We start from the raw sequence: 26,533 nt of genomic DNA on the forward strand, positions 1-26,533 counted from the left end.
TACGGTTATTAAAGATATTATTTATGGAGATTTAAATCTGAAGTTTTTATTTATCAACCCTATTACAATCCTGTGGAACATGACAGGTTTATTAAGTTGCTTGCGCTGGAGCATCTAATCCGATAATTATCATGATAATTATCATGAGAGTATTAAAATATAAGAATAAAATACCTCTGAGAAATAAGAAAAGAAGAGCGGCAAAAATAATACTAACTTTAGCAACTAAGAATCATCAAACATTTTTACGAAAACGTTTCTAAAGTTCAAAATCAAACCAGTTTCACAGTTCAATTTTACTACTTCAGAAACACACTTCACTTCTTCACCAGAAAAACATTACGAAGTCGAATGACCTAAAAACTTTTTTAATAAATTTTATTTCGGAAGATTGTTCTCTGCCAAATGGTTGATGTTACGAGTCTGTTCTATTATTTCATCGTAGCAGAAGTGATCGTCGAGTAAAAGCTAATGCACTTTTTATTTGAAAAGCTTTTGGACCCTGTTGATTGACATTTGATAGGCCTTAGTCAAAATGAAAGCGCGTAAGCGGGCGCGATTTTGACTTCGGTAGGTGTCTACGGTAGGTTAGAAGTGTTTCTAATCCATTGTAAAGGTTTACCCGGATCTTTGTATTTCCCTCTGACATGCAGAATTTACGATTTTTTATTTTAATTTACCTTTGGATAGTTTTAAACTGTAAAAACTGTCACTTTGTAAAGACGATTTACTACAATTTCGTTTATTTTTTTGACGTAACTTATTGAAAATTTGCCGCAAATTTAACTACTTGGCTGTACAAATGAGGAGCGTTGATGGCTTTCAACCGGTACAAAATTTAAGACAACATGCCTGACGGTGCCCATTTGTGCGCGAACATATCGGGTCAAGGCGTCTCGTCTGAGAATATTATATTTGAAAGAATTAATCGACCCTAGTGGGCCGATAGCGATAAGCGCTGAATGAGGGAAATCTACCACGCGGTTGGGGTCGATATCAGGGTGATTTACTTTAAGGTAGGTGGCTATTTGAAAGATAGGATTGACTGGAAACCAATATTTTTCAGCCAAAATACTGAAATTGAATTCAAACTCATGTCGTATTCGTGAATTCGTCACACTACGTTCTCAAAACAGAGCTATCACGGTTTTTACTAGAGCTAACATGGATTTTAACAGAGTTATCACGGATGTTAATGTTTATTGCATCTATTCCATGTTAACTGAAGAGAATGAGTTACCCGCGATCGCGTGTTTTATCACAATGAGCAGTGAGTGTCGAGTGATGGGCGGAAAACATTACGGAACACATACGGTCACTTCCATTTACCGGTAATGTTTCACAAGTTGCCGGTAACGCCTACCGGTAAACCACAGGTCCGGAATCCGGTTACTCCTAACCGCACGCGGATTTCAGTGTCTTTCGCAATAACGAGTCGGTCAGGTTGAATTATATTGATGTGTGTTCAATGTGTGATTATCAAAGAAAGGTTATTTCGTAAAAGTCTGAGATAAATAGACCGATTGCAGTATTCAGAATTTGAATATTTTCATCCCGCTCGGGAAGCACCCCCGCTGACGTCACTATACCTGAAGTTGCTCTACTGCGTGTCTAATACTTATATCATGTATATTTTATGCGCAATAAACGGTAGTTAAAGAAACACTTCCTACCGGGTGCGATTTTCGGAGCAAATTCAAATTCAAAAATATCTTTATTCAGTAGGTAACATAGTCACACTTTGAATCGTCAATTTTTACATAACGAACGTCTCATCCGCCTAAAACTACTGCAGCTTCTCACAACCTGTTTAGCCGGGGAAAAGAAGTTGCGAGAAAAGCTTTTTGACTAGACCTACCTGTTAAGGTTAAATAAATACATAGATAAGTAGAACTTGCTATATAGAATGTAACGTGATGGAAAGACGTCATTTGGAAAACAACATAAAGACGCTTGTATTTAATTCAAAACTTATTAAACCTAGTTTATGTTACTTTCTATAGGGCCGATATAAAATAAGTTACGGCTATCTCAAATAGGAAATGAATGCATTGTGAGACACGGTAACGATGACTCATTAACTTTGAGCGAATAATATTTATACAGCTGCAGCGGTAGCTAGTAACTTCGCGAAAATAATTCTTTTGTTTGTATTTCCTTGAATAATACACACTTACTTATATAAATACATACATAAACTCACGCCCGTAATCACTAATGGGGTGGGCAGAGTCACAGGTAGTCAAAGATAACTTGCCACTGTTAACTTTTCGAACGCCGGAACGCAGATCTCAACCAGACACATTGCAAAGTCTTTTGTGTCTGGTATCTCAGCAGATTAGAGGTTAATGCGCAGGCCTATATGATAAACCTTATGGTCAACCTAACGCCCATAATTCCTCTTTCGGATTTTACGACATGCTCGGGAAGACAAGCAGCTGAACGTTTTTTATGTTTTTTATATGCCTCCAGTTCGGCATAGAAGCTATTTCAAGAAATATCACCTAAGGGCGCTTGCAGACTAGCGACGGTGTTGTCGACGACGTCACCACTACCACAGTCGTACGTCTGTAAGCAACCTAATCATCACTAATTTAGGAGCCACGCTCTTGTCGGTGTAGCATGATTGCTACTTTTTTAGGGAAAAATAGGGCAGTGGGTAGTGGAGTGTTTTTAGGGACTGTAACTTGGAACCTGACAGAGGGCAGCAGTAACTGTCAGTACTATTCAGAGACGGAGGACAGGAGTCCTAGTACGGCTTTGCAATAGACTACTCTGGGCGCCATCCCATTTGCGTCAGACAGAGTACTGCGGGGCGGAAGGCAAGAGGGTAAGCACCCTAAGTATACAAAATGATTTTTCCCATAATAAGTAAATTCAAATTCAAATTCAAAAATATCTTTATTCAGTAGGTAACATAGTTACACTTTGAATCGTCAATTTTACATAACGAACGTCTCATCCGCCTAAAACTACTGCAGCTTCTCACAACCTGTATAGCCGGGGAAAAGAAGCTGCAAGAAAAACCTCGGCACAGGGCCCTAGACGTTCTTTAAAAAAATAAAAATAAACATAAAACATAAAATATTGGTATACAATTGAGTAATTTAGCTGCCTAATATCAGTTCTCAGACAGTTAATCCCATGCATTCATATCTTCTAAATAATCACTAACTTTATAATAACCTTTTTTGTAAAGTTTTTGTTTAACTACTGTCTTAAAACAGTTGAAAGGCAAATTCTGAATGTCAATGGGAATCTTATTGTAAAAACGTATACATTGCCCCTTAAAAGATTTAGTAATCTTATGTAATCGACTGACTTGTAAAGCAAGTTTATTTTTATTCCTGGTATTAACAATGTGCCGATCGCTATTTTTTGCAAATAATCCTATATGTTTTTTTACATATATTAAGTTTTCAAAGATATATTGTGATGCCAAAGTTAAAATATTAATTTCTTTAAATTTATTTCTAAGTGACATCTTGGGTCCCAATTTGTAAATCGCCCGAATGGCTCGCTTTTGCAGAACAAAAATGCTGTTCATATCTGCAGCATGACCCCACAGCAAGATGCCGTACGACATTAGACTGTGGAAGTAGGCAAAATAAACTAATCGCGCGGTTTCTACATCGGTTATTAAACGAATTTTTTTGACCGCGAATGCTGCTGAGCTGAGCCTTTTGGACAACTTATCAATATGAGGACTCCATTGCAACTTAGCGTCCAAAGTAATTCCCAAAAATACAGCAGTATCCGTGAGGTCCAATTCCTTATTTTTTACAATAATAGAATCGAGGGGCCTACTAACATTCGATAACGTAAAATAAACATATTTTGTTTTATTTTCATTAAGTAGCAGGTTGTTTACAGTAAACCAATCCACTACCTCTGAAATGGCGTTGTTTACATCGTCAAAGGAATCTTGTCGTCTCTTTACTTTAAAAAGTAAGGAGGTATCATCTGCAAACAGCACCACCTCATGTTTTACAAGACTAGGTAGGTCGTTTATGTAAACTAGGAATAGAAATGGACCTAGAATTGAGCCCTGCGGGACGCCTATAGTGACGTTAGATCCACACGATCTGGAGCCATGCACATCAACCCTCTGAACGCGGCCACTAAGGTATGACTCCAAAAGAGCGATGGCATTATCAGTTTAATTAAACGGTGCATTGCGTTATAAATTGCCATTTTACGGACAGTAAAACTTTTCAATTTCAGCCGTTATATTAAATAAGTCATCTGAAAGTAAATAACCTTCGCGGCGGGTATAAAACACTATTATCTGCTTTGTTGATATCAACATGGTTTAGCTTTTAGCTTCGAAAAGGCTAAAGTATATCTATATCTTTAGTTTCTGAATACCCCAGATTACTTTCCTCGTGAACATTTTGTTTTATATACTATAAAGTACCTCCACCAACCCGCAGCGGAGCAGCGTGGTGGAGTATGCTCCATACCACCTTCGGTTAATTGAGGGGAGGCCTGTGCCCAGCAGTGGGATGTATATAGACTGTTTATGACTATGAAGTACATACGATACATGTGCGTATTATTCATACTTCACTAACTGGTACCCGCAACTTCGTTCGTGTGAAACCCTGCTATTAAAAGTAGAAGTTTCATACAATCTTTTCCTCCAATTTTTACCACCTTAGGGGTTGAATTTCACTAAATCCCGTCATAGCGAGCACCTACGTCCAAAAAAGAAACTCCATGGAAAATTTGAGGCCCCTAGCAATTGGAGTTTCTGACATTTCGTCATGAGCAAGTCCAAGGACCATGGAGGCCCCGTCGATGATTTTTTTATCTACTTATTTAATTATTGATATTCGTATATTGTATGTTCGACGTTGTCATTTAGCAGGGTCGCCTGTAATAGGAGCGCGCAAGAAACCCGACACCTAATCAGGAAAGCACCACCGGCACAGCGCGGGCGACGCACGCGCATTGGGGCGGAATGGCCGGCATTATGTTACACGTGCTCGCAACTCTAAAGCAGATCACTATTACTTAGGTACTCATTGTACAGATTTTAATATTTACCTATTTAAAATCGGCGCTTATAAACCAGTAGAGGCATAGAACTGAGTCCCTCTGCTGGGTGCAGGCCTCCCCTTATTGATTCAAATTGGAAACTTGCATAGTGTTATATACGCAGGGTCTACCTCTGCCGGCATACTCTCTCTCTCTCTATTTAAGAGCTGCGCTCTTGTCGGTGGAGTAACCGCCATTCCTCTCTTCTTCCCGCCAAAACCTTCACCTCCCGATACGACACGACCTGCACCTTCTCTTTTATTTGTTTCATAAATGTTATCCTAGGTCTACCCCTTCCTCTCTTCCCTTCAATTTTTCCTTCTATAATGTTTGTTATAAATGAATCGTGTCGTATCAGGTGGCCAATCATATTTCCTCTCCGGTTCTCTATAGTCTTCAATATGGTTCTCTTTTCTTCAACTCTTTCCAGCACTTTTTCATTTGACACCATTTCAGTCCAGCTTATACCCTCCATCCTTCGCCAACACCACATCTCAAACGCTTCCAATCTCTCTCTGTCTGAGGAGCCGGCATACAATAAACAGTAATCCTACGTATAGAAGGGACACTCCGCCCCGCACCAAAGCGGTCTTGTAGCGAGATTGATTTACCTCACCCCCTGCCAATGAATGCTACTTTAGTGTACTTAAGCCATAACCCGCTAACGGGTAAAGGAGCGCGCGCGGTTAACCTCTGTCGGTCGCACACGGTAAGAACGAGAATTTTGTATGAAGTGTCGGTTGTACGCTGCGGTTTGTTGGAGTTATATGTCTACGCTAAACACTTAAGTAGGTACATATGTTATCCTTACGTGAAAAATGATTAAGTAGGTACAAGAATGAAGACGAACGTCAACTTTCATATAGCTAACATAATAAGCTTACGGAGGTCCATAAGCACTTTAGTATGGTAGATACTTTATTCGCAGTAAACAGACAGCGTAATAAGTAGTACGTTGAACAGTGGAACAGAACGTTTTAATTACAAAGAGTGACAAACTTGTCAGCTTACAGTAATTTTCCTCGTAATGAATTAACTTTTTACTTCATAGCAATTAGCGACACGCGATCTTTGTATTAATATGGCATTAGAAATATTCGTGTATTATTTTTTGTGTTGTAGGTACATTAAAAGCCTACTATTAATAGGCCTTTGGCTTTGGTTTCATACAAGACCATTAACCCGGTCCCAGGGGGACTGTTCGGTGTCGTTGCCGCGGGGGTGGGCGCCTCTTACTTCAATAGCCCGAAGTGAGATGGTGGTTAAGTTCGATAGGGACCCAGACCTACGGGGTATAACGTAGAAGCCTTGCCCAGGGATACGGGTGAAGACCTCAATTGTTGTGTAAAGTGTTATAATACATAATGAATATAACATTGGTGGAGGTGTTTTAAGGCTAATAGTCGGGACTAACGGCTTAACGTGCCCTCCGTAGCATAGAAACATCTTACTTTTTCGGACAATCAGGTGATTCAAGCCTGCAAAGTCCAAACAAAAGACAGTCTTACAAAGTGATGGGGTGCGGCATGGTAGACTATGCTTCATACCCCCTCTGGTTGATTGAGGGGAGGTCCGTGCGAGGACGTATATAGGCTGTTTATGTCTTTTGTGCAAATGGGTTGTAATTTGTCACTAGATACCATTAGATTGAATGGTAAGTAGGTAGATAGATCTACGTAAAAGCGTGAAATTAGCATTTCAAGCATTTCAAGAAGTTTTCCGGATTGGCTTAGGTAAAACATAACGTGTTTCGGAAAGCACGTACGCCGTTGGTCGCCTACTTCTTACAGTGGTAGGTACCTAAATGCATATTCCTTACATGAGCCTATGGCGACTCAATAATAACCCTAACACCAGGGTTGCTGAGGTTGGTGAACGACCTGACAACCCAGACGATAGAAGAACTAAAACACAAAAAAATCCTTATTTATTTATTCAATAATTCATTGTACACAGGATAACACAGGAACACAATATGACAACATGAGGAGAGACAAAAGATTCTTGATCCTTGTTGATATGCAAATAATACGTATATGTATCGTGAACAACCGTGTAATAAACAATCTATGTTATTGCCAACATTATGTTTTCATTACACACTCGCATTCACGCTTCACGACCACATTCGTGCCGGGTAGACATATCTAGGGTTATGATTACTTACTTATGATCTATGAAAAGTACTGATAAAAAGTTCGGCCGACATAGGTACCTACATTCGTAACATATAAACCCTTCAGCACAGATATGTGTTTATTCTCATTTGCTTCGATCTTGACACATCCACATTTTTCGATCGTTTATTAAACGCGCGCCGGTTCAGAAAAAAAAACACCCGAAATTTTGTAAAATCACGTTTTACATTCAAGAATAGTGCAAGAGTAAAGACCGCCGGCAAAATTCGTCACAACTAAAGACAAATTAAAAAGCTGGACTTTATTTTAACCGGACGGACAAAATAAAACGCCGGAAATTTAATAATAACAATAATAATAAAACACTTTATTGTACACAAATTCACAAAACATTTACAGGATAAACTTATTCTAAGGTGAGCAAAGGCGGCCTTATCGCTAAGAGCGATCTCTTTCAGACAACCTTCGGCAGAGGGTATAGTACACTTGTACAGCAAAAAAAGGCCAAAACCTTTTTGCTTTGCTTTTGTCTTCTGCAGAAAAATCTGAAGAGTAAAGCTGATAATTCCTGACGTCTCATCCAGATTGACGGTAACCCTAGCCACGCCGGGTACATTCGTGCAGGCAAGTCCCGTTGCATTTGATAACGTCGGTTACAATTTACATGCTAAACTGAACATACAATACAGTTACAGTTTCATACTATCTGATACAACTTTATAGGTAAAGCTTGTTAACATTTGTAATGATTTAACAATAACGTAGTTGGATCTTGGGGGTTAAAAAGGCCATATTGAATCAATTCACACAAAAGTAAGTAACCAATGCACACAAAATTTTATTGTCAAATAGCAATATTTCTTTTTTAAATGAATCGCTTCGATGAGGCCATTTAAACCCCCCAGTTGTTTAGTTGTAGGTATCTATATAAAGCTTTTTGTAGTATCAGGAACTTATTGTTGAATCGAACACTTTTCAGGTGATGGAATTTGTATATTATCTTTGTTTTCTGAACACGTTAACGAGAGGGAGCAATAAGTAACAGCTCTGTTACCTTCAACACGGTGCTAGGCGCACCGCGCCGTAGCCCCTCTCAAGATATTCCATTCTTGTCATTCAAAAACTAATTTTCTTTTAATACAACGCGACCACCAGCTGGTGGTCACATATAAAGGTCACATATACATAGTTAGATTGTTGTTTGATAAAATTAAGTATTGGGCATTGTGTTATTTTTCTGTTCCTTTTACGTTTCTGTTAATAATTGTGATTTTGTCTAAGTTTTTTCCCCTACTGTGTTTGTATTGTTACTGTGGCGTCCTCTAATAATAAATACTTTCTTTCTTTCTTTCTTTATGTATAATAATCATGTTACTGTATTATGTAACTTTACAGTGATTGTCAGGTCACTTATTAAGGTCTCCGAAGACAAAAAAGCTCTGAAGTATCGCGAACCTTGCAACAACAGCACTTTAGACACAATTTCCATTAATAATCTACGCTAAAATAAAACCTTCCCCTACAAAACCCTATCCTATATAACAATGTTATAGGCAACGTCGTTCAATAACCCCATAAATTCATCACAGATATTACTTGTGCATAAATTCACCCTTCGTTCCTTATTGCAAACTCATTCATAAGATCAGACCCTTCAGCATACAATGAGAGCAGTGAGATGAGTTGCTATAGCGATCGTCGACAGGTGGGGTGAAAATCAATACTGTGAATTAAACCCAGCTGAGGTGGAACAGGGTGAATTTTTGAATGTGCCTTTATACTTAGGACGCGATCACCGGCAACGTCGCCAAACGATTTGTATTGAAATGGCTTCGTTGCTAAAGCGTCTCGAGGTTGCAAAAGCGTCGCCAAGTGAGTTACCTGCCATAGATTTCAATATGAATTGTTCGGCGACTTTCACCTGTCGTCATAGCGGCTTGGTATTATGGGCCTTAATTTTGGTCAGACAGGCAGTCGCTTCTGTAAAAAACCGGACCTGTCAAATCTTCAGGTTAGGTAAGCGGACCCTGTGAAAATCGGGATAATGCTAGGGAGATGATGATGATGAATTTTGGTGCCACATTTTTATTAACGGTAAACCAACACTAGCGCTTTAGGATTTTAGATACCCCTTTACATGTAGACATTTATTTGTAGTCAACCCTCTTGCAACATATGCATACAAGAAATTGACATAGGTAATAACACGAGATACATTTAAAATCCACCCAAAAATACTTTCGAAACTGTATGTAAAGAACCAATTAAGTAGGTACCTAAATTAATAATTTTGCGAAAGTAGTCAAGTCTAATTAGTTTTATGAAAGTTATTTTGTAAAAATTTACTTTTGGTTTACCTATGTGTCTTTTATGACTTTTATTTGCTTTTTTTATGATCTTTATTTGCTCCAAGTCCACCGGACCTGTCAAATATTCAGGTTAGGTAAAATATAAGACCCTGTGAAAAACAAGATAATGCTAAGGATATGATGATGATTCGCTCCTCGAGGTTATGTCAGTGGATGTGTCTCTCATAAAGTCAAGTTCCCCTTCAGCTCATCTGCTCATAGTAATACAAACGGATTGATTGCAGATATAACGCAAATAAAAAAAAAATTCGCTCCAAGTCGAGCGTAGAACAACTAGATCTATAGACATACCCCGGACACTATACAAAAATCTCATTTATACCGTGTGCCGCCCAACGCACAAGTACGAGCGAGACCAACAGTATGCGAGCTCCTTTACTCCTTAGCGGCAAGACCTAGAAGGGTTGAGGTCGGCGTCCGATGCGAAATGCGCGGGGAGTTACCGTTCAAGAACATGACATAGCTTCACACCTGTATCCCCGAAAGGATAGGCAAAGATGTATAGTATACACACCCACAGACCGTTCCATACGTACTATTATTCTTTATTCTACGGTATAGGTACTAACAGTGACAACCTTTTTATTAAAGACTGCACTCTTCTCTTTGCAGAAGGAGTCCCGAACTGACGTTCAGTTCCACCTGGCGGCGCTGCGCGGAGACTGCGCGCGACTGAGACAGCTGCTCGACACGGGAAAGGTGCACATCGACTCTAGGGATAGGGTCAGTATTGCTCCCTCGAACATAATCTCAGACGACGCGGTAACCCGTAACCTGTGTCCAAACAAAATACTTAACCCTATTTTGACGACGTATAAATATATGCCAGCGAGTGCCAACACCGGGTCGATTAACGCAGTAAACAATCACGGTTTACTACTAAAATAAAACGATGCCCCACTTTCCGGCAATTTCTACGCTTTGTGTGCCTAGAGCTGCTTCGATATTGTGTCTGAAACATGGGCTGAAGCGACGCTCACGCAGAAGTTCACGCTTTAAAACGACATACATTCAGGGAGGAGCTCGGTGGCGCAGCGGTTAACGCGCTCGGTCTGCGATTGTTGAAGTTAAGCAACTTTCGCAAAGGCCGGTCATAGAATGGGTGACCACAAAAAAAAGTTTTCATCTCGAGCACCTCCGTGCTTCGGAAGGCACACGTTAAGCCGTTGGTCCCGGCTGCATTAGCAGTCGTTAATAACCACTAATCCGCACTGGGCCCGCGTGGTGGTTTAAGGCCCGATCTCCCTATCCATCCATAGGGAAGGCCCGTGCCCCAGCAGTGGGGACGTTAATGGGCTGGTGATGATGATGACATACAGGGTGACACTGACACCGTTCACCGTTTCGATTACTGAGGATGATTCAGCTCATGATTCTGAATTTAACTTTTAACTCAGAAACATGAACTGAATCATACCTCTCACTCTCAGTATTCAGTACGGCATCAGTAACATGCCTAAATTGTCTCTCAAGGTGAGCTAAGCAGACGTCAATATTCACTCACTCTTTCTTGTTAACGTCAGACTAGGTAAAATGATGAACTGTAGTGAAAAGCTACCGATTTACTGATTGTTTTGTAATACCTCCATCATGTTAGACATCATGTGAGCAGATGATGCTGCATTTGAGAAGTCAGTGGTCCTGAGGAGTCACCACTTTGCTTCTAAATCCGGTCCGAACACCGTGCACCGGTACCGGACTTATTTATTTATTTATTTACCAACCAACCAACGAGTTATTAATTTATCGTTACCTCAACCATTATAGACAGCGATACGGCTCACCTCACGTGGGTCTATAAGAAAGCTCAGGCGAAGTATCAGTTCATCTTGCGATGGAGGAGGAGTACCTCTGGCTAGCAGCGAGCTTATGTATAGTTATTAAGTAATTTGAAAAAAGAAATACATACAATAGTTGAATTTCCTATTAGTTTTTACCGACTTCAAAAAATAAGTTTATGTTATTATAATTTGTCGCTCACCTCTCGTGGCATAGGCGCCGGCGTCGCGTAAAGGTTACCATTGTGATGATTTATAGTAAGTAGTGTTCTTTCACCTCGGTAATGTGATGTAATGCGCTTGCGCAAACTGCGGCCAACTCACCGGGTTTCGAGTGCTTAGAACAATACTATGTGGCCCAATCGTGGTTGGCTTTGAAGAAATAGAATAGGTACTTGCAATTTCTGAAGCCTAGACGACGATCAATATAGTTTAAGCTATTTTTGACTCGGTCTGTAACCTTTATAACCTTCATTGTAGGTAGGGTAACTTTGTAATGTCAACTATTGACATAGGTCAGTAGGGGTATAAATTCAGTTTTGCCACGGTCGTTCACACATACGAGTACTTCTACTCTGAACCGGCGTACGTGTAACGATTGATGAATGTGGACGAAGCAAAGAAGTGTGTCAGGACTCAGGATCGAAGCAAATAGTTTCCTAGGTCAATGATAAATTATGAAATTCTGATTACTAAGTAAAGACAGATCTAATACTGTCAAAAAACTTTTTAATTTTTCTATTTAAGTAACTTATTTTTTAATTTTAATCAAGAAAAACACAATAATAAGTACGTCATTTGATCACGTTTTTCTAAGACGTCATAGTGTGCTTTTTATACAAATTCCATAGTAATTTCGAATTTTGACATTTAGTAAAAAGTAACTGATTTGCCTAGTTGGAAACTAGCCTTTATGTATGTATGTATTTACATACATACACAAATAGTTCACAAGATTTTTCTTCCGTGTTTTCTTTGTTGGTTTCTCCAACTTGTTCGGGATGATAAAATAGCATAGAACATTCTAGGTTCTTCTTGTAGTATCTGACTATGCGTGGAACGTGGATAGGAAACATATTTTGCAATTTGAATAGAAAATGAATGTTCAACGCTCGAATCGTCTGCCCGATGAGCAGAGGCATACATTAGCGGCTCGTAAGCGCAGAACTACTGGAGATTAACGCGTTGCGCGTGCGGCGATAAGTGGAGCGTTGCGTTACACCGTTACTGCTACTGCTAAATGCAGTTGCAACTACCACAACTAAACGCTATTTATAAGTAAACATGTACAAAGGATGGTTAATAAAAAAAATGTATCACAAAAACGGTACAATAAAAAAAAAATGATAATTAATACTAAACTCACGCGTATAATCAATCTCCTTAGGTTAACTTTTTTATGACGTTACATAACTAATTGTAGATTTTCCGCTTATGACATTAACAACTTGGCCGGACAAATTGAGAGCGGTGAGGGCTCTTACTCTTGAAAGTTAGCAGAGAAACAAATCACTGAATTCTATAAAAATCATGTTAGAATTCCAATTCCAATTGGATATTCCAAAAACCCATTAACGTCCCCACTGCTGGGGCACGGGCTTTCCCTATGGATGGATAGGGAGATCGGGCCTTAAACCATCACGCGGGCCCAGTGCGGATTGATGGTTATTAACGACTGCTAGGTAATGCAGCCGGAATCAACGGCTTAACGTGCCTTCCGAAGCACGGAGGAGCTCGAGATGAAAACTTTTTTTGTGGTCACCCATCCTATGACCGGCCTTTGCGAAAGTTGCTTAACTTCAACAATCGCAGACCGAGCGCGTTTACCGCTGCGCCACCGAGCTCCTCAACATACATACATATACATACATAACATACACATACATAAACAGCCTACATACGTCCCAGTGCTGGGCACAGGCCTCCCCTCAATCAACCGGAGGAGGTATGGAGCATACTCCACCACGCTGCTCCACGGCGGGTTGGTGGAGGTGTTTTAACGGCTAATAACCGGGACCAACGGCCTAACATGCCCTCCAAACCACGGAATCATCTCATCACCATACATAAACATAAATAGTAGTCCGGGATCAACGGATACTAGCTCAAACCGGTGTCGAAATGGTGTGATTAAACCATTATTCAATCATCATTGCAAACTGTATTTATTTAAATGCCCGAGATTCCATTGCAATCTGGGAATGCTTTATGACTTTGAAATGAGGTTAACGTTTACGACCACCTTACGCTAACGATTTAATCAGTGGTGATTTTACCATCAGGACGGACTTAAGCAAAGCTTACTTTCCCGTGAAGCAGAACTTAGAGGAAATCTGAGGAAGTCTTTCATGTCTAAACTTCAGACAAAAATCTAGAAATGTTATGCTTTCGTGTGTTGATCGATTAGATAGGCATGTAGAAATCCGTGATAACCCTGTTCGTACAGCGCGTGTGATGTAGGTACATCTTAGTGTATAGAATCGCATCTCGGCTCAAACCACTGAATTCGACTTTACGAGTATAATTTCATGTTTGGATCATTGATAATTGATCACATGGTTTTCAGGATTTGTGCCCGTGGCGTTCTTTATACATTTTTGTCTTCTTTTCTTTCAAACTTCTTATTATTTTGTACGAACACATGGTCGCAATAATACCAGCGTCGTGGTACACGCCGCGACTTGTGCCGAGTGAGGCCCTTTTATCTCAGGACGTCCACCACCACCTTATAATCATTGTAATGAACATCCTCCCACGCTTTTTGTAAATGTTTTGTAAAAAAAAAAATATGTTATTGTCTTGTATATGTGTGTGGCGTCCTTTTATAATAAACAATTTCTATTTCCATTTTTCTATCTCAATAAAATATTTCCATTTCATTGCAACCATAAATGTTTTAAAATTATTGGTGGCAATTTGTAATTGGCTGGCGAAGGGTTAAAGGATGAAGACGAGGGATTTGCCCAGCAGTGGAACAATATAGGCTAAACTAAGTTCAATTATAAAATTATTGTGTGTTATGTTATGTATGTGTTATGTTTCAGGATGGAACAACCCCGCTGATCCTGTCGGCGGCGATGGGCCACGCCGACTGCGTGCAAGAACTGCTAGCTCAGGGCGCCGACCCCGCCTGCTGCAGAACGGTATGAACATAAAATAAAATACATAAACTCACATCCATACTTCATATTATAGATTATACGACATGCCCGCACAGTTACCTTAGCAGCTGAACGCGTTCTGTTGTTCAGATTCAGACTGGTTAACGTGCTCTACGAAGCACTGATCACCCTTCCTTTCAGCCTGTGATGACTTAACCAAACTTGGGATATTTTTTTGTGATCATGTCCCCACCGGGATTCGAACCCGGGACTTTCGTATCGTGAGGCCAACGCTCAACTACGAGGCCCAGTCAAGGCGCACCAAGCAGAGAAGTAGGTAGGTAGGTACTAGGTAGTCACAAATACAATAAATGATTTGATTTGATTCGAATACTAAATTGTATTGTATTGTAGAAACTCAAGAAAGTAGGAATCTAGATAAAATATGTTTATAGATAAGTGCGACTGTAAATTTGTGTACAAAAGATTAGAGTAGAGAATACATTGTAGTGAGGAGAATATTGCGGCGGTGTTAAGGAAAGCACGGCACGGGCGACGGAGCTCGACATAGATGTTATCGGATGTAGCACGCGATACCGTCGTGTTATTGCACCGTGCTCACGGAGATGATGTGGTTATAAGTATACATAATAACATACATAAACAGCCTATATATGTCCCACTGCTGGGCACAGGCCTTCCCTCAACAAACCGGAGGGGGTACGGAGCATACTCCACCACGCTGCTCCACTGCGGGTTGGTGGAGGTGTTTGGGCTAGTGCCCGGGACCAACGGCTTAGCGTACCTTCCGAAATACGGAATCATCTTACTTTTTCGCACAATCAGGTGATTCAGGCCTGCAATGTTCTTACCCAACAAATTTAAAGGACAGTCTCACAAAGTGATTTCGACAATGTCTCCATCGGGAATCGAATCCGGACCTCCAGATCATAGTTCAACGCTCTAACCACTAGACCACGGAGGCTGTTATAATGGAATGGATGGAATGTTCGTGTTCGTGTTGTAAAATCTCTTTCGTGGACACGGGCTGCTTCTTTTTTAAATTGTTCTTTTTGTACTCAGATCCTATCTCCCTAAAGGCTAGATAATGAAGATCTTTTTCCATAACTCTTGCGTCCTTTTTGCGCATTCTCAGGAACGGTTCACCACTGCTTGCAGGCAAGGCAACCTTTATTATTATAACAGGGGGTGTGCGTAACTGTGTAGTGATGTAGCTGGTGTGTCAGACAGGAACGAGCGCGCTGTTCTTCGCGGCGCAGGGGGGGTTCCTGGATGTGGCGCAGTTGCTGCTCGACGCCGGCGCAGCCATCGACGCGCCCAGTACCGTAAGTACCTATTTAAATACACATAAACTCACGCTTATATCCCACCGGGTTAACCAGAGACTATGGAATTCCAATTGTTACGATCCTATAAAATGCTACTTAGGTTCTATGACGATCTTGTGACGTAGCGAGTAGGCGCCGCTACTTCAAAAGCGCACCCCTGATGCCGGGCAGCAGCGGTATCAGTACTGGTTGGAGGCCGAGGAAATGGATTCTGGTAGGGCTCTAGCTAGAACATCACGGATTGAGAAATTGGTCGCTGTACTGCGGAACGGAAGGCGATTGGGGCAACCACCGTTCTACACGCCCTATCTATGGAGTAATGAAGGCGATTACTCCACCGACAAGAGCGCAGCTCTTAAATAAAGAGAGAGACGATCCTTACACACTTTTCTTGCTTCCTCCACATTCATCAATCGTTTCATACACGCACGTCGGTTCAGAGCAGGTCGTACTAAACCTTTTCTAAGGAGATTGCAATTTGGTTTTTGGTCAATAAGTATACGTTTTTCTAGGTCTTCCTCTGCCAACCTTACTATCAACCTTCGAGTAGGTACCTATTTATCATACAATAAAGAAAAATACTACATATAGAACGGTAACTCTCTGTCCCGCACCAAATCGTATCTGGCGGCGACCTCAACCCCTCTGGGTCTTACTTTAGTTTTAAATGGCTGTAAGCCGCTAAGGAGTAAGAGACTGCGTCGCTCACACTTACGCAAAAGGCAGCACACTGTCTCCTTCTAACGTGTGAGTTGTGAGATGGATAACCAACCTCAGCAACCTTGGTACACGGTAAGAAGGAGATTTTTGAGTGTCCAGGGTGTGCTGTGGTCTCTCCTTGTTTCCAGAGAATATAAGACTAGACACTTACGACTTACAATAATAAATACTCTTTCATTTTATTCCAGGATGGCGGTACCCCTCTATTTGTCGCGTGTCAATGTGGTCACCTGCCTGTGGTCGAGGAACTAATACGAAGAGGAGCCGATGTAAATGCGTGTATGAAGGTAAATCATCGATATCTTGGTAATTAATGTAGTATACTTTGTATTGTAATTTCATGAACTAAGTATTTATTCTGGGTGAAAAAATGTGTACGTCGCGCCATCTATCGAGCATCGAGAGTAATGTGTTGGTTGACAGGTAAGCTTGGTAGAAGTACAATACTTTGTCACTAGATGGCGATGTTGTCCACTTTTATATTCACTTAGGTTTTTCTGTTCCAGTTCAATAAATCCCGTTTTATGCTTTTGGTTCTGACTACCAAAGAAATTATCATTTTATTTACATATTGTACACATGGTTTCCAGGATTTATGGCCGGTTAAAGGCAATGGGCTCGTACTCTATTACATGGGATTTACACATAGCTGGGTGTACCATACACGTCTGCCTACACCTTCGAGGGTATAGGCGTGATGCCATGTAATGTTTGTGCACAACTTGATCCAAGAGATTTCTACGCGGCAAGAGAAACGTCTTTCGAACGTGTGAACCGCTGGACTTGCAGGACAAGGCCGCCCCGCTGTTCATAGCGGCGCAGAACGGGCACGAGGAGGTGTGCGCGGCGCTGCTGGCGGCGGGCGCCCGCGTGGACGGCGCCCGCGCAGACCGCGCCACGCCGCTGTGGATCGCGGCGCAGTGCGGACACGACCACGTCGTGCGGGCGCTGCTGGCCGCCGGGGCGCACGTCGACCAGCTGCGGCAGGTCAGCGCGCTCGTACTCACACACACAGAACATACTTCGCACATACACTCACGCCAGTGATCCCTAAAGGAGTGAGCAGACCCACAAGTCATCAAGACAGCTTTTGGTCTTGAAACCATACCTAAAATGAAGTAATGGTGTCGTCATGTATCACATTCCAAGTGTCATCATGTATCAATATCTTATCACCATGTATCACTCCAAGTGTCACCATGGATCGCACCAGGTGTCACTGCGTACTACACCGTATGTCACCACGTATCACACCTTGCGTCATCATGGATCACTCCAATGTATTACACTATGTCTTACTACGTATCACACCAGGCGTCACCGTGTATCACTCACGGTATGTCTCCTCTCACACCAAATCATATCGGGTGCCGAGCTAAATTCACCTCACTTCCTCTGAGTCATAATTTATTATAATTTGGTATATGAAAGGCACGACACCGTTTGTTTCGCTTGCACTTACGCGGTAAGATGATACAAAGAGTATCCGGGATGTGACTACAGTTAGTCTATGTTACATTTTCAACAGAGTTTGGATCATCTATAAAACTTTTAATGTTATTTTCAGGATGGAGCGACGCCACTTTTTAAAGCAGCGCACAAGGGCCACTCAGCGGTAGTGGTCGAGCTCCTCAAATACAAACCTAATTTAGGGCTTTTACCTGTGAGTCTTGTCACTATTTACTGTACTTAGTATACCTTTAATTTTAATTTTTCTTGTTATACGTCTTTAATGACTGCCAGTTAATCTTATCACCGTGTATCACTCCAACTGTCACCGTGTATCATTTGGAGTGATACACGGTGACACTTGGGAGTGATACATGGTGATAAGATTAACTGGCGCATTTTGGCTTTCATTATTCGCATAATTGGCTATATTATAAATCCATTTCAGAACGGACAATCTGCGCTCCACGGGGCGGCCATGTTCGGGCAGCTATCGTGCGTGAAGCTGCTGGCCGCACGGTCGCCCCCGCGCCTGCGCAACGCGGCCGGCCTCACGGCGCTGCAGGCCGCCGCCGCCGCCAGGAAGGCCGACGTCGTGGCCTACCTCAAGCGGCTGGGGCACACGTGATGCCTCGGCCATGGGGGGACACCACCACGTGCGACTGACTTAGGTTATGTTTTAAGGTAAAAGTAGAGACGAGAAGACGGCATTGAATAAATACTGCACACAGAGCCAGGTAAGGAACAAACAAATCGTGCCTCTGGATTTTGTTTTATACCGCAAACCAAATCCTACGCATCTTGCCTCGTCCGCTTATTTGGCTCTGTGAGCATCAAGCTTAGGCTTCGGCACACCAAAAGCAAGTCAGAAACGTTTTGTAATACAAGAAATTATATGAACTCCGTCACACCAAATTTGAACTCACGTCCGCGCTTAAACTACGACGAACTGCTCCGCGGTGTGGCAGTTTCACATCGACCCCATTCGTCGTAAAGTTACTTGTACAACACACGCGGAGCCACAAACCTGCTCTTGGTGTGCCTAAATTGTGGTATGCGACAGTTTACTTAGTTAGTACATAAAACGGAAGATATACAGAACAATATCACGCTGCTCCACTGTATAATCGTTAGAGGATAAACGACCAGTCAATTTTGAACAGTTCCTTTCATCTGATGATAAGATTTTACCGATCCCGCGCCTTCTCGATATGGTTTTTGGTAAGAGAAAAGGCGTAGTACACGGTTTTTACGTTAAAAATACACAAATAACATAGCATAAGCTACATCCATTATCGCAAGATGAACTAAGTACCCTAACCTCACCGAGTTCTCTGTTAGACCAACGTGATAGGTGAGCCGTATCGCCGTCAATCCTTATACATATTGGTCGCGCCAACTCTGTTTAGAGAATAAAAAGTACACCAATACAGTTCATCCGAATATTAAATCCGTTTTCGCTTAACAGTGATAAGTAAAAAATAATCCAGTAATTTATAATTATATAAGAATAAAACATTACTCATATAATATTGTCACTACATACTTCATAAAACTAGAAATAAATTACTTTTATACTTACAATGGAGGTGAACTAATAATAGAGGTATTTTAAACTGTTTTAATCTTAAATATTTTTGTATGGAAGAGTAGTCCAAACTGATTTTAAAAGAAGTTCACTATTTTAAATGAAGTTGTATAATGTAAATAACCATACACTTCACGAACTGAAGAAGAAAATAAGTTATAAAACTCATAGAAACACTATATATATGGGTTTCTAACTTAGCTGTGCGTTTATTAGAATAAAAGCATTTAATTATCTTACAATTATGTATTCATCTGGGGTCAATCTCGTATCCCAAAATATGCTAAACATAACAATAATAAAGTCACTATTTTGCTGATGAAATGTCAATCATAATCGTATCAAAATAGAGCTTTATCCACGCCTTACGCAAATACCTCACACGTAGACATAATTACGTACTGGCCGGTCACTGTATGGCAGGAGCAGGAGCTGAACGAGACGAACAGAGTTCAATATTATCACACGTATACTAAATTATACCGAATATTCGGCGCATCTGTAGTTAGAATGTTTTGTATTGGACTGTATTGCGTGTGCGTCAAGCTAGCGGCCTCAAAAAAAAAATGGGCACGAAAAAATAATTTGACCATACCAAAAAATAGTACTCTTATTGAAAAAAATAGTACCTGTTGTAAAAAAATTAGTACCATCACGGTTCTGGATTTATAGCCATGTTTTATTGCACTTGCTAGCTTGACGGTGAGCGAAATTTGGCGAGAGTTAACGACAAGGTCTTTCGCTATGATTTAAACGCCAAAAAATAGTACCGAAATAGTACTCACCCCCTGCAAAATACCGAAATGAGTACTTCAAGGGTTCCAAAGTTATAAAGGCAGTTCTTTGATCCCGCTAGCTTGACGTTTTGAAAATACCTATTATCTAGGGAACGCTTGCATACTTCAGTTTGTAACTAATGTCAATAAACTCGTATGAAATAGTACTCCCTACCATTATAATTTGGACCTGATTCTCTTTGTAGAAATGTGTCAAAAAGTCATTATAACCTATGTCATACATTTATCAAGACAGGTACAGTCTCGAACAAAATTATTACACATGCTCAAGAAGAATGTTGTCAGATTTTAGTATTTTTTCCCCATTTTTGGGTATAAATTGGTGAAGTGCCAGGGTTGTCAGATGAAAGTAATATCATTGTTGAAACTCTTTGAGTTATTCTACAAATACTGCAAATTGTTTATTAACAAACACTTCGATCCGTAACAAATTGAACATGAAGGTATAAATTATAAAATAAAACAGCAGATTAAAAATGTATTATGATGTATTAAAATCACAGATTGTTTTCAATAAGAACTAGACCCATGCAGCCATTTTTTATTAAAATTATTGCATATGGGTGTATGCAATAGCAATTTTTTGTAATAGCAACACTCTGAAGTACAAAGAAATGGTAGGGTAGACCTCCAAAATGGCAATACTGGCGATGGCAATACTTACGAATAAATTGTGAGGTTATATAATTGTCTACGTGACTGTATCAACAACAAATGTATGGCATAGGTTATGATGCTTTTTTAACATATTTCTACAAAGAGAATCGGATCAAAATTTTGATGGTAGGAAGTACTATTTCATACGAGTTTATTGACATTAGTTACATACTGAAGTATGCAAGCGTTCCCCAGATAATAGGTATTTTCAAAACGTCAAGCTAGCGGGATCAAAGAACTGCCTTTATAACTTTGGAACCGTTGAAGTACTCATTTCGGTATTTTGCAGGGGGTGAGTACTATTTCGGTACTATTTTTTGGTGTTTAAATCATAGCGAAAGACCTTGTCGTTAACTCTCGCCAAATTTCGCTCACCGTCAAGCTAGCAAGTGCAATAAAACATGGCTATAAATCCAGAACCGTGATGGTACTAATTTTTTTACAACAGGTACTATTTTTTTCAATAAGAGTACTATTTTTTGGTATGGTCAAATTATTTTTTCGTGCCCATTTTTATTTTGAGGCCGCTAGCTTGACGCACACCTGTATTGCATAGTTTTGTTTATCGATCGGTGCTCAGTAGCCTAAGAATAAGTACACTTTTTATTTTACACTAGTCATACTTTGCAGTTCATTATATTGGACATATTTTTGTCAATATTTAAAAATCTGATGTTTTCAATAAATTGTGGTTACACGGTACTCAACAAATCATGGTGTTTAAATCAAAATACGTTGTCTATAAAGTATGTTTTAATTTCATAATAAGTACATTTTTGTTATAAATATTTAAGACATAAAATCGAAGTTCACTTGCGTATTGTAACGAAAGATCGCTCAAGATTATGTACTAACATTATTGTAACTATAATCTCAAATTATTCGGAATCTCATATGAGATCTACATTTTAGATTTTTACACACATATTTTATTTTTTACATAATATAAATGTTATCATAAGGAATTTGGTTAGTTATATCAGGCAACTGAACTTGTATTATACTAGATTAAACGCATAATAGTTGTTGAAATTTTTATTTATGTTACTGAAATATAGTTGTTTTTTAAATATGATTTTGTTGTTTTAGTATCCCATATTTGGTGCTATAAAATAATATAAAATGTACTATCAAGTTTCAGAAATATATAGTTAACTACAGTGGTCCCCAAACAGTGGTGTGTGAGAGATAAAACATGCTCTGCGAAAGATTTCCTTTCAATGAATTTGTTGATTACTTCTATGGTCTATTTTAGATTAATACTTAGTTAATTTGTAGCCTTGTGGCCCCTACTAAGAGACTTTATTATCTGCTTAAGATAAAATAAGTAAAGCGAATTATTTAAGAGTGAGTGAGATAACTCGTATCATATCTTAACCTCCTAAGGCCGAGATTTCCAGACTCAATATTAAAGCATTGGAGTGGAGTTTGGAATTTAAAAGAACACTCGGAGTAATGAGTGTAACTTGTAATATTATAATATCTTGTATTTTTTTTTGCCAAGAAATTGGTAAGTATAATTTTTACATGTTATTTATTTAAAAGTGTTTAATATATTTTTTTTGTGAATATATCTTGCTATGTATATTATATGTTTACTATCTTTGCCATATCTGGGGCTCTTGCGGCTCAATAATAACCCTGCCACCACGATTGGTGTGGTTAGCAACCCACACGACAGATCTCAAACTGATGAGCTTAATGATAATAACTTGCCCTCCAACATTCTCCTTCCGCTAAATAACCATCACTTATTCCCGATTAAGTTCCTTGTCTGCGTCATCATATCCTCAGCAGCTATCGCGAGGTGCGCCGCATTCGGTCGCATGGCCGGCATGGTCTCTGTGCAGCAGTAGAATAGAGCCAAGGGGTCTGCATACTTCTGCTCAGATATGTTCTCCGGGATCGGGGGGCGGGTACCTGGAATGTATTAGTAAACGTTATTACCCAGATGAGTTAAAGAAAACAGCTAGTCCACTATAGCATAGGTGGAAAGTGCCAATAAGTATTGCAATTTGGCATTTGCGCATAGAAATGTAAGTGAGCAATGCCAACAAATGATAAAAAGTAATATTGCTTTTTTTAGATGAATTGCTGCGACATGGCGTTTCTAACCCCCCTGTTCAATCATGTGTAAATAATTTAAGTTTAACATGTGTATTTTTTTTTTAGTAAATAAAGGCTTTGTAATTTGAAACTTGAACCTCCTAAGGCCGAGATTAAATTAAAAGGATAAAACAAAAAAGATCTAGACACATGCTGTTCTGGGAGCAAATAAAAAACATAAAACACGTTCAGCTGCTTCTCTTCCCGGGCATGTCGTAAAAACCGACAGAGGGATTGTGTCCTCTAACATGATGGACTAATGTTATGGGCGATAGGCTGATCCCTTATCACCATAAGGTTCATCATATCCATCTTTGGACTTCGTATCAACAGTGGCTGCAAGTTATCTTTGATTACTTGTGGCTCTGCCCACCCCATTAGGGATTATGGGCGTGAGTTTATGTATGTATGTATGTATGTATGTATCTAGACACATTAAGAAAGAAAAAATATTTATCAAACAATGGGGTTCAAAGTATTATTGCTTATTCTATGGCAAGGGTGAGTCAGCCCTACAATATAAACTCACCATATCTCTCATAGAAATGATCACCGACACTGTCATCCATCTCCTCTTCCATGCTATAGTCGAAGTCTTCATCTATCTGCGTGTGCGGCGGAAGCAGCGCCATCATCTCCCATAGTGTCAGCCCCAGCGACCACACGTCCGTCTTGGAGGTGATCTCGCCGCCATTGATAACCTCTGGGGCGCTCCATGCTTCAGTGCCTGGAAGGTTGCGACAGAGTCGAAATTTAAATATAGACTGAGAACAACCTCTGATAGTGTTTAAGCATCCAAGAGTAAAAATGGACTAGACTGAAAAAGCTCTAAAAAAACTGTTAACCTTTTGTTACATTTTGAAAGACCTCTCAATCAACCAAATAACTAAAACTGTAGTGCTGTGACATACAGAAAAACTTACTATTTTTGTGTATATCCAACACACTGTTCAATTGCAATTTATTATTATAAGAGAAACTAATCACTATTAAAGTATTTCTAGTGTAATAATCAAATAAGTTTACCAAAATACACAGCCTTCCCCGCTTTCTCCTTGTCAAAGACTCCATACTCATCCAAAGGCAGCGTGACTCCGAAGTCACAGAGCTTGCAGACCATGAAGTTTCCGTTGACAAGGATGTTGTACGACTTCATGTCTCCGTGCAGGATCTGCATCTTGGTGTGCAAGTAGTCCAGTGCACTGGCTATGTCAGCTGCTACCTGGAGTCAGTGATGATATACATCATTGCCACAAGATTCAACTCAAAATATACTGAATCTTTTGAATGTACTGACTTTAAGTCAATATTTTGTCTGTTTTCTGTTGTGTACAGTATTAAAATAAATAAAATATAAAATATTTGCAATATTCGTCTGATACATAATTACTTAATAAAACAGTCATAAATGAAAATGAAAATATTTATTGTATCCGATATAGGACTTATAGGTACATTCATTTAATTATAAATACAGAGATATATTCAAACTTAGACCCAAATAAATCAATCTCTTAAAAACTGAGCAGAGGTCCCCAAACTAGGCACAGCCTGTATCTTGGGGAACCAAATTACAATTAGGTTGCTGAGTTTGTACGAATAAGGTAAATCTTCATTACTTACCTAATTCATTTCCATTTAATAGAAGAAACTAGGTATATAAATTTATTAGATTTTTTATGATATAATGTGGGTAACACCTTTATGTACTGTATTCATACAAATAAATATCTTTAATAATAATGTTATGACAATTAAAACACATACTAACAGGTTCTTACCGCGTTTAAATGGGGATATGAGACTCCCGATATTTCGACACTGTTGCAAGTGCCATGATCACGGGATGACTGATGAGATTGGAGTGGAGTAGGTAGATCCATAATTTTCTACGGGCAGACATATCTGTCTACCCTCGCGGTAAGAACCCGTTATTATGTGTTTTAATTATGATAATAACCGCGTAAACTTAAAACAATGTATGTTATGACAACTTGAATCCAGCTGCTAATTACAGGCTGTTGATTTCATAACTGTATGAACTATACATAACGACAAAACAATATGTTATATGGGTATTCCTATGTATTGCTCTTGTCATACATGGGTTATGGAGTCAACAACCTACCTCATCAACCCTAGTGTCAAGTTTCTTATTGACCTTGAATGTAAGTTTCAATAACTCTTACCTTCAGAATCTGTCTAGGCACAAATGGCCCGACATTGTCCTCCACTCTCTTCTCAATCATGTCTCCAAGTGACAGATCACAGGCTTCCATTCCTAAATACAAGATCTTTCCTTTGCTGAAAGCTCTGAAGCCGACAATATTTGGGTGGGACATGCGTTGCAGGAGCTCGGCTTCGGCTTGGAGACGCTCGGTGTAGACTCTGCAGGGCTTCACACGCTTATTGAGCATCTTGAGCGCCCACGGTGAGCGGATCTGCCCAGCTCGGGGGGACCGTACTAACTGCATCACATTTACTCCTGCAATCAGTACATTTACGTCTTCATAACATGTTTATAAGTAGCGTTATAAAATACTACTGACATAGGCTACAGTAATAAAAACAAAAGCGGTTATCGTTAGGACCGGTTATTTTTTTAAGTCGGTCCTTTAACAATCATGACTTACAAAAGTTACAATTCAAATAAACGTGTATAACTATTACTTAATAATGCTATAAATCACTTATTTACAGTTCAGTTGAGCACTCACGGCAAGTATTTATTATTTCTAATGAAAGTAGGGACGCTTACCAGTTCCATATCCCAGGCGATTCAGAAAAGGTGATGGTGGAATCGTTATTTTCTCATCCAACGCCTTATTTACTTTCTTCACGGGTGTCTGAAACTCTGCCATGGTAATTCAAACGTTTTTATAATTCACTCTGATCGAAGAATATTAAATAAACGATTTTCAAATTAAAACAACGGTCGTGTGCGCTAGGAGTCCGGTTAATGTACATCCACGTAATGTACGACCTGATAATCCGTGTACATAACAATGTACACGGAATACGTGCGTGTACAATCCATGGTCGGGAAATATTGGCTGCGAATTATCAGTCCGTACACGGATTGCCCATCCGTGTAATGTACATCCAAATAATTGGAAGCCAAGATGGCGGCCACCTATTCTATCAGCCAATCAGGGGTCAGTATCATAGACACAAAACTCCATTGCTATGCGTCGTTTTAATTAGTTAACCGTGTAGCTACATTAGGAAATTTTTTATTATCATAATGTTAGACAAGGACAAAATATAGGCCCAATAGTGCCCTCAGCTTTATTTGTTGAAACCGACCACATTATATGGCTTTTTGGCGGGAACGGACTGCTTTCTTCATTGAATAATCTAAATAATTAATACGAAATGGTGTTTAATGGTCGCATTAAGTTAGTCGGAAAACATTGGCGATAGTTTTATTATATCTGAATA

The 26,533-nt window shown here is 39.8% G+C and overlaps 2 protein-coding genes across 2 annotated transcripts in view; one reads left to right on the plus strand and one right to left on the minus strand.

Annotated features, from left to right (window-relative positions):
* The window catches only part of LOC126367833 (ankyrin repeat domain-containing protein 29), a 37,210-nt gene extending 17,153 nt beyond the window's left edge, over window positions 1-20,057 (plus strand). Inside the window, exons 2-8 of the mRNA XM_050011602.1 lie at window positions 10,160-10,270; window positions 14,370-14,468; window positions 15,674-15,772; window positions 16,684-16,782; window positions 17,285-17,482; window positions 18,063-18,158; window positions 18,393-20,057. Coding sequence (XP_049867559.1) covers window positions 10,160-10,270; window positions 14,370-14,468; window positions 15,674-15,772; window positions 16,684-16,782; window positions 17,285-17,482; window positions 18,063-18,158; window positions 18,393-18,572 — 882 coding nt within the window. The 3' untranslated portion in view covers window positions 18,573-20,057. The remainder of the gene's footprint in view (window positions 1-10,159; window positions 10,271-14,369; window positions 14,469-15,673; window positions 15,773-16,683; window positions 16,783-17,284; window positions 17,483-18,062; window positions 18,159-18,392) is intronic.
* Window positions 20,058-21,721: 1,664 nt separating this feature from the next.
* Window positions 21,722-26,034, minus strand: LOC126367826 (lymphokine-activated killer T-cell-originated protein kinase). Its single transcript, XM_050011586.1, has 5 exons — window positions 25,851-26,034; window positions 25,282-25,577; window positions 24,119-24,314; window positions 23,622-23,819; window positions 21,722-22,906 (listed from the first exon to the last, which is right to left on the minus strand). The coding sequence occupies exons 1-5, from the start codon at window positions 25,951-25,953 to the stop codon at window positions 22,734-22,736; spliced, it is 966 nt and encodes a 321-aa protein (XP_049867543.1). The 5' UTR covers window positions 25,954-26,034; the 3' UTR covers window positions 21,722-22,733.
* Window positions 26,035-26,533: the final 499 nt, after the last annotated feature.

This window comes from Pectinophora gossypiella, chromosome 6 (assembly GCF_024362695.1).
Source record: "Pectinophora gossypiella chromosome 6, ilPecGoss1.1, whole genome shotgun sequence".
In the NCBI taxonomy this organism is placed as follows: Eukaryota; Metazoa; Arthropoda; class Insecta; order Lepidoptera; family Gelechiidae; genus Pectinophora; species Pectinophora gossypiella.

What these genes read in the sequence shown, in the direction of transcription:
- LOC126367826 (XM_050011586.1), bottom strand. Translation starts at nt 25,953, where the DNA reads ATGGCAGAGTTTCAGACACCCGTGAAGAAAGTAAATAAGGCGTTGGAT. An exon ending in TCGCCTGGGATATGGAACTG is followed by an intron (nt 25,578 to 25,850) that starts GTAAGCGTCCCT and finishes TACTGATTGCAG; the next exon opens with GAGTAAATGTGATGCAGTTA. An exon ending in TGCCTAGACAGATTCTGAAG is followed by an intron (nt 24,315 to 25,281) that starts GTAAGAGTTATT and finishes CACTGACTCCAG; the next exon opens with GTAGCAGCTGACATAGCCAG.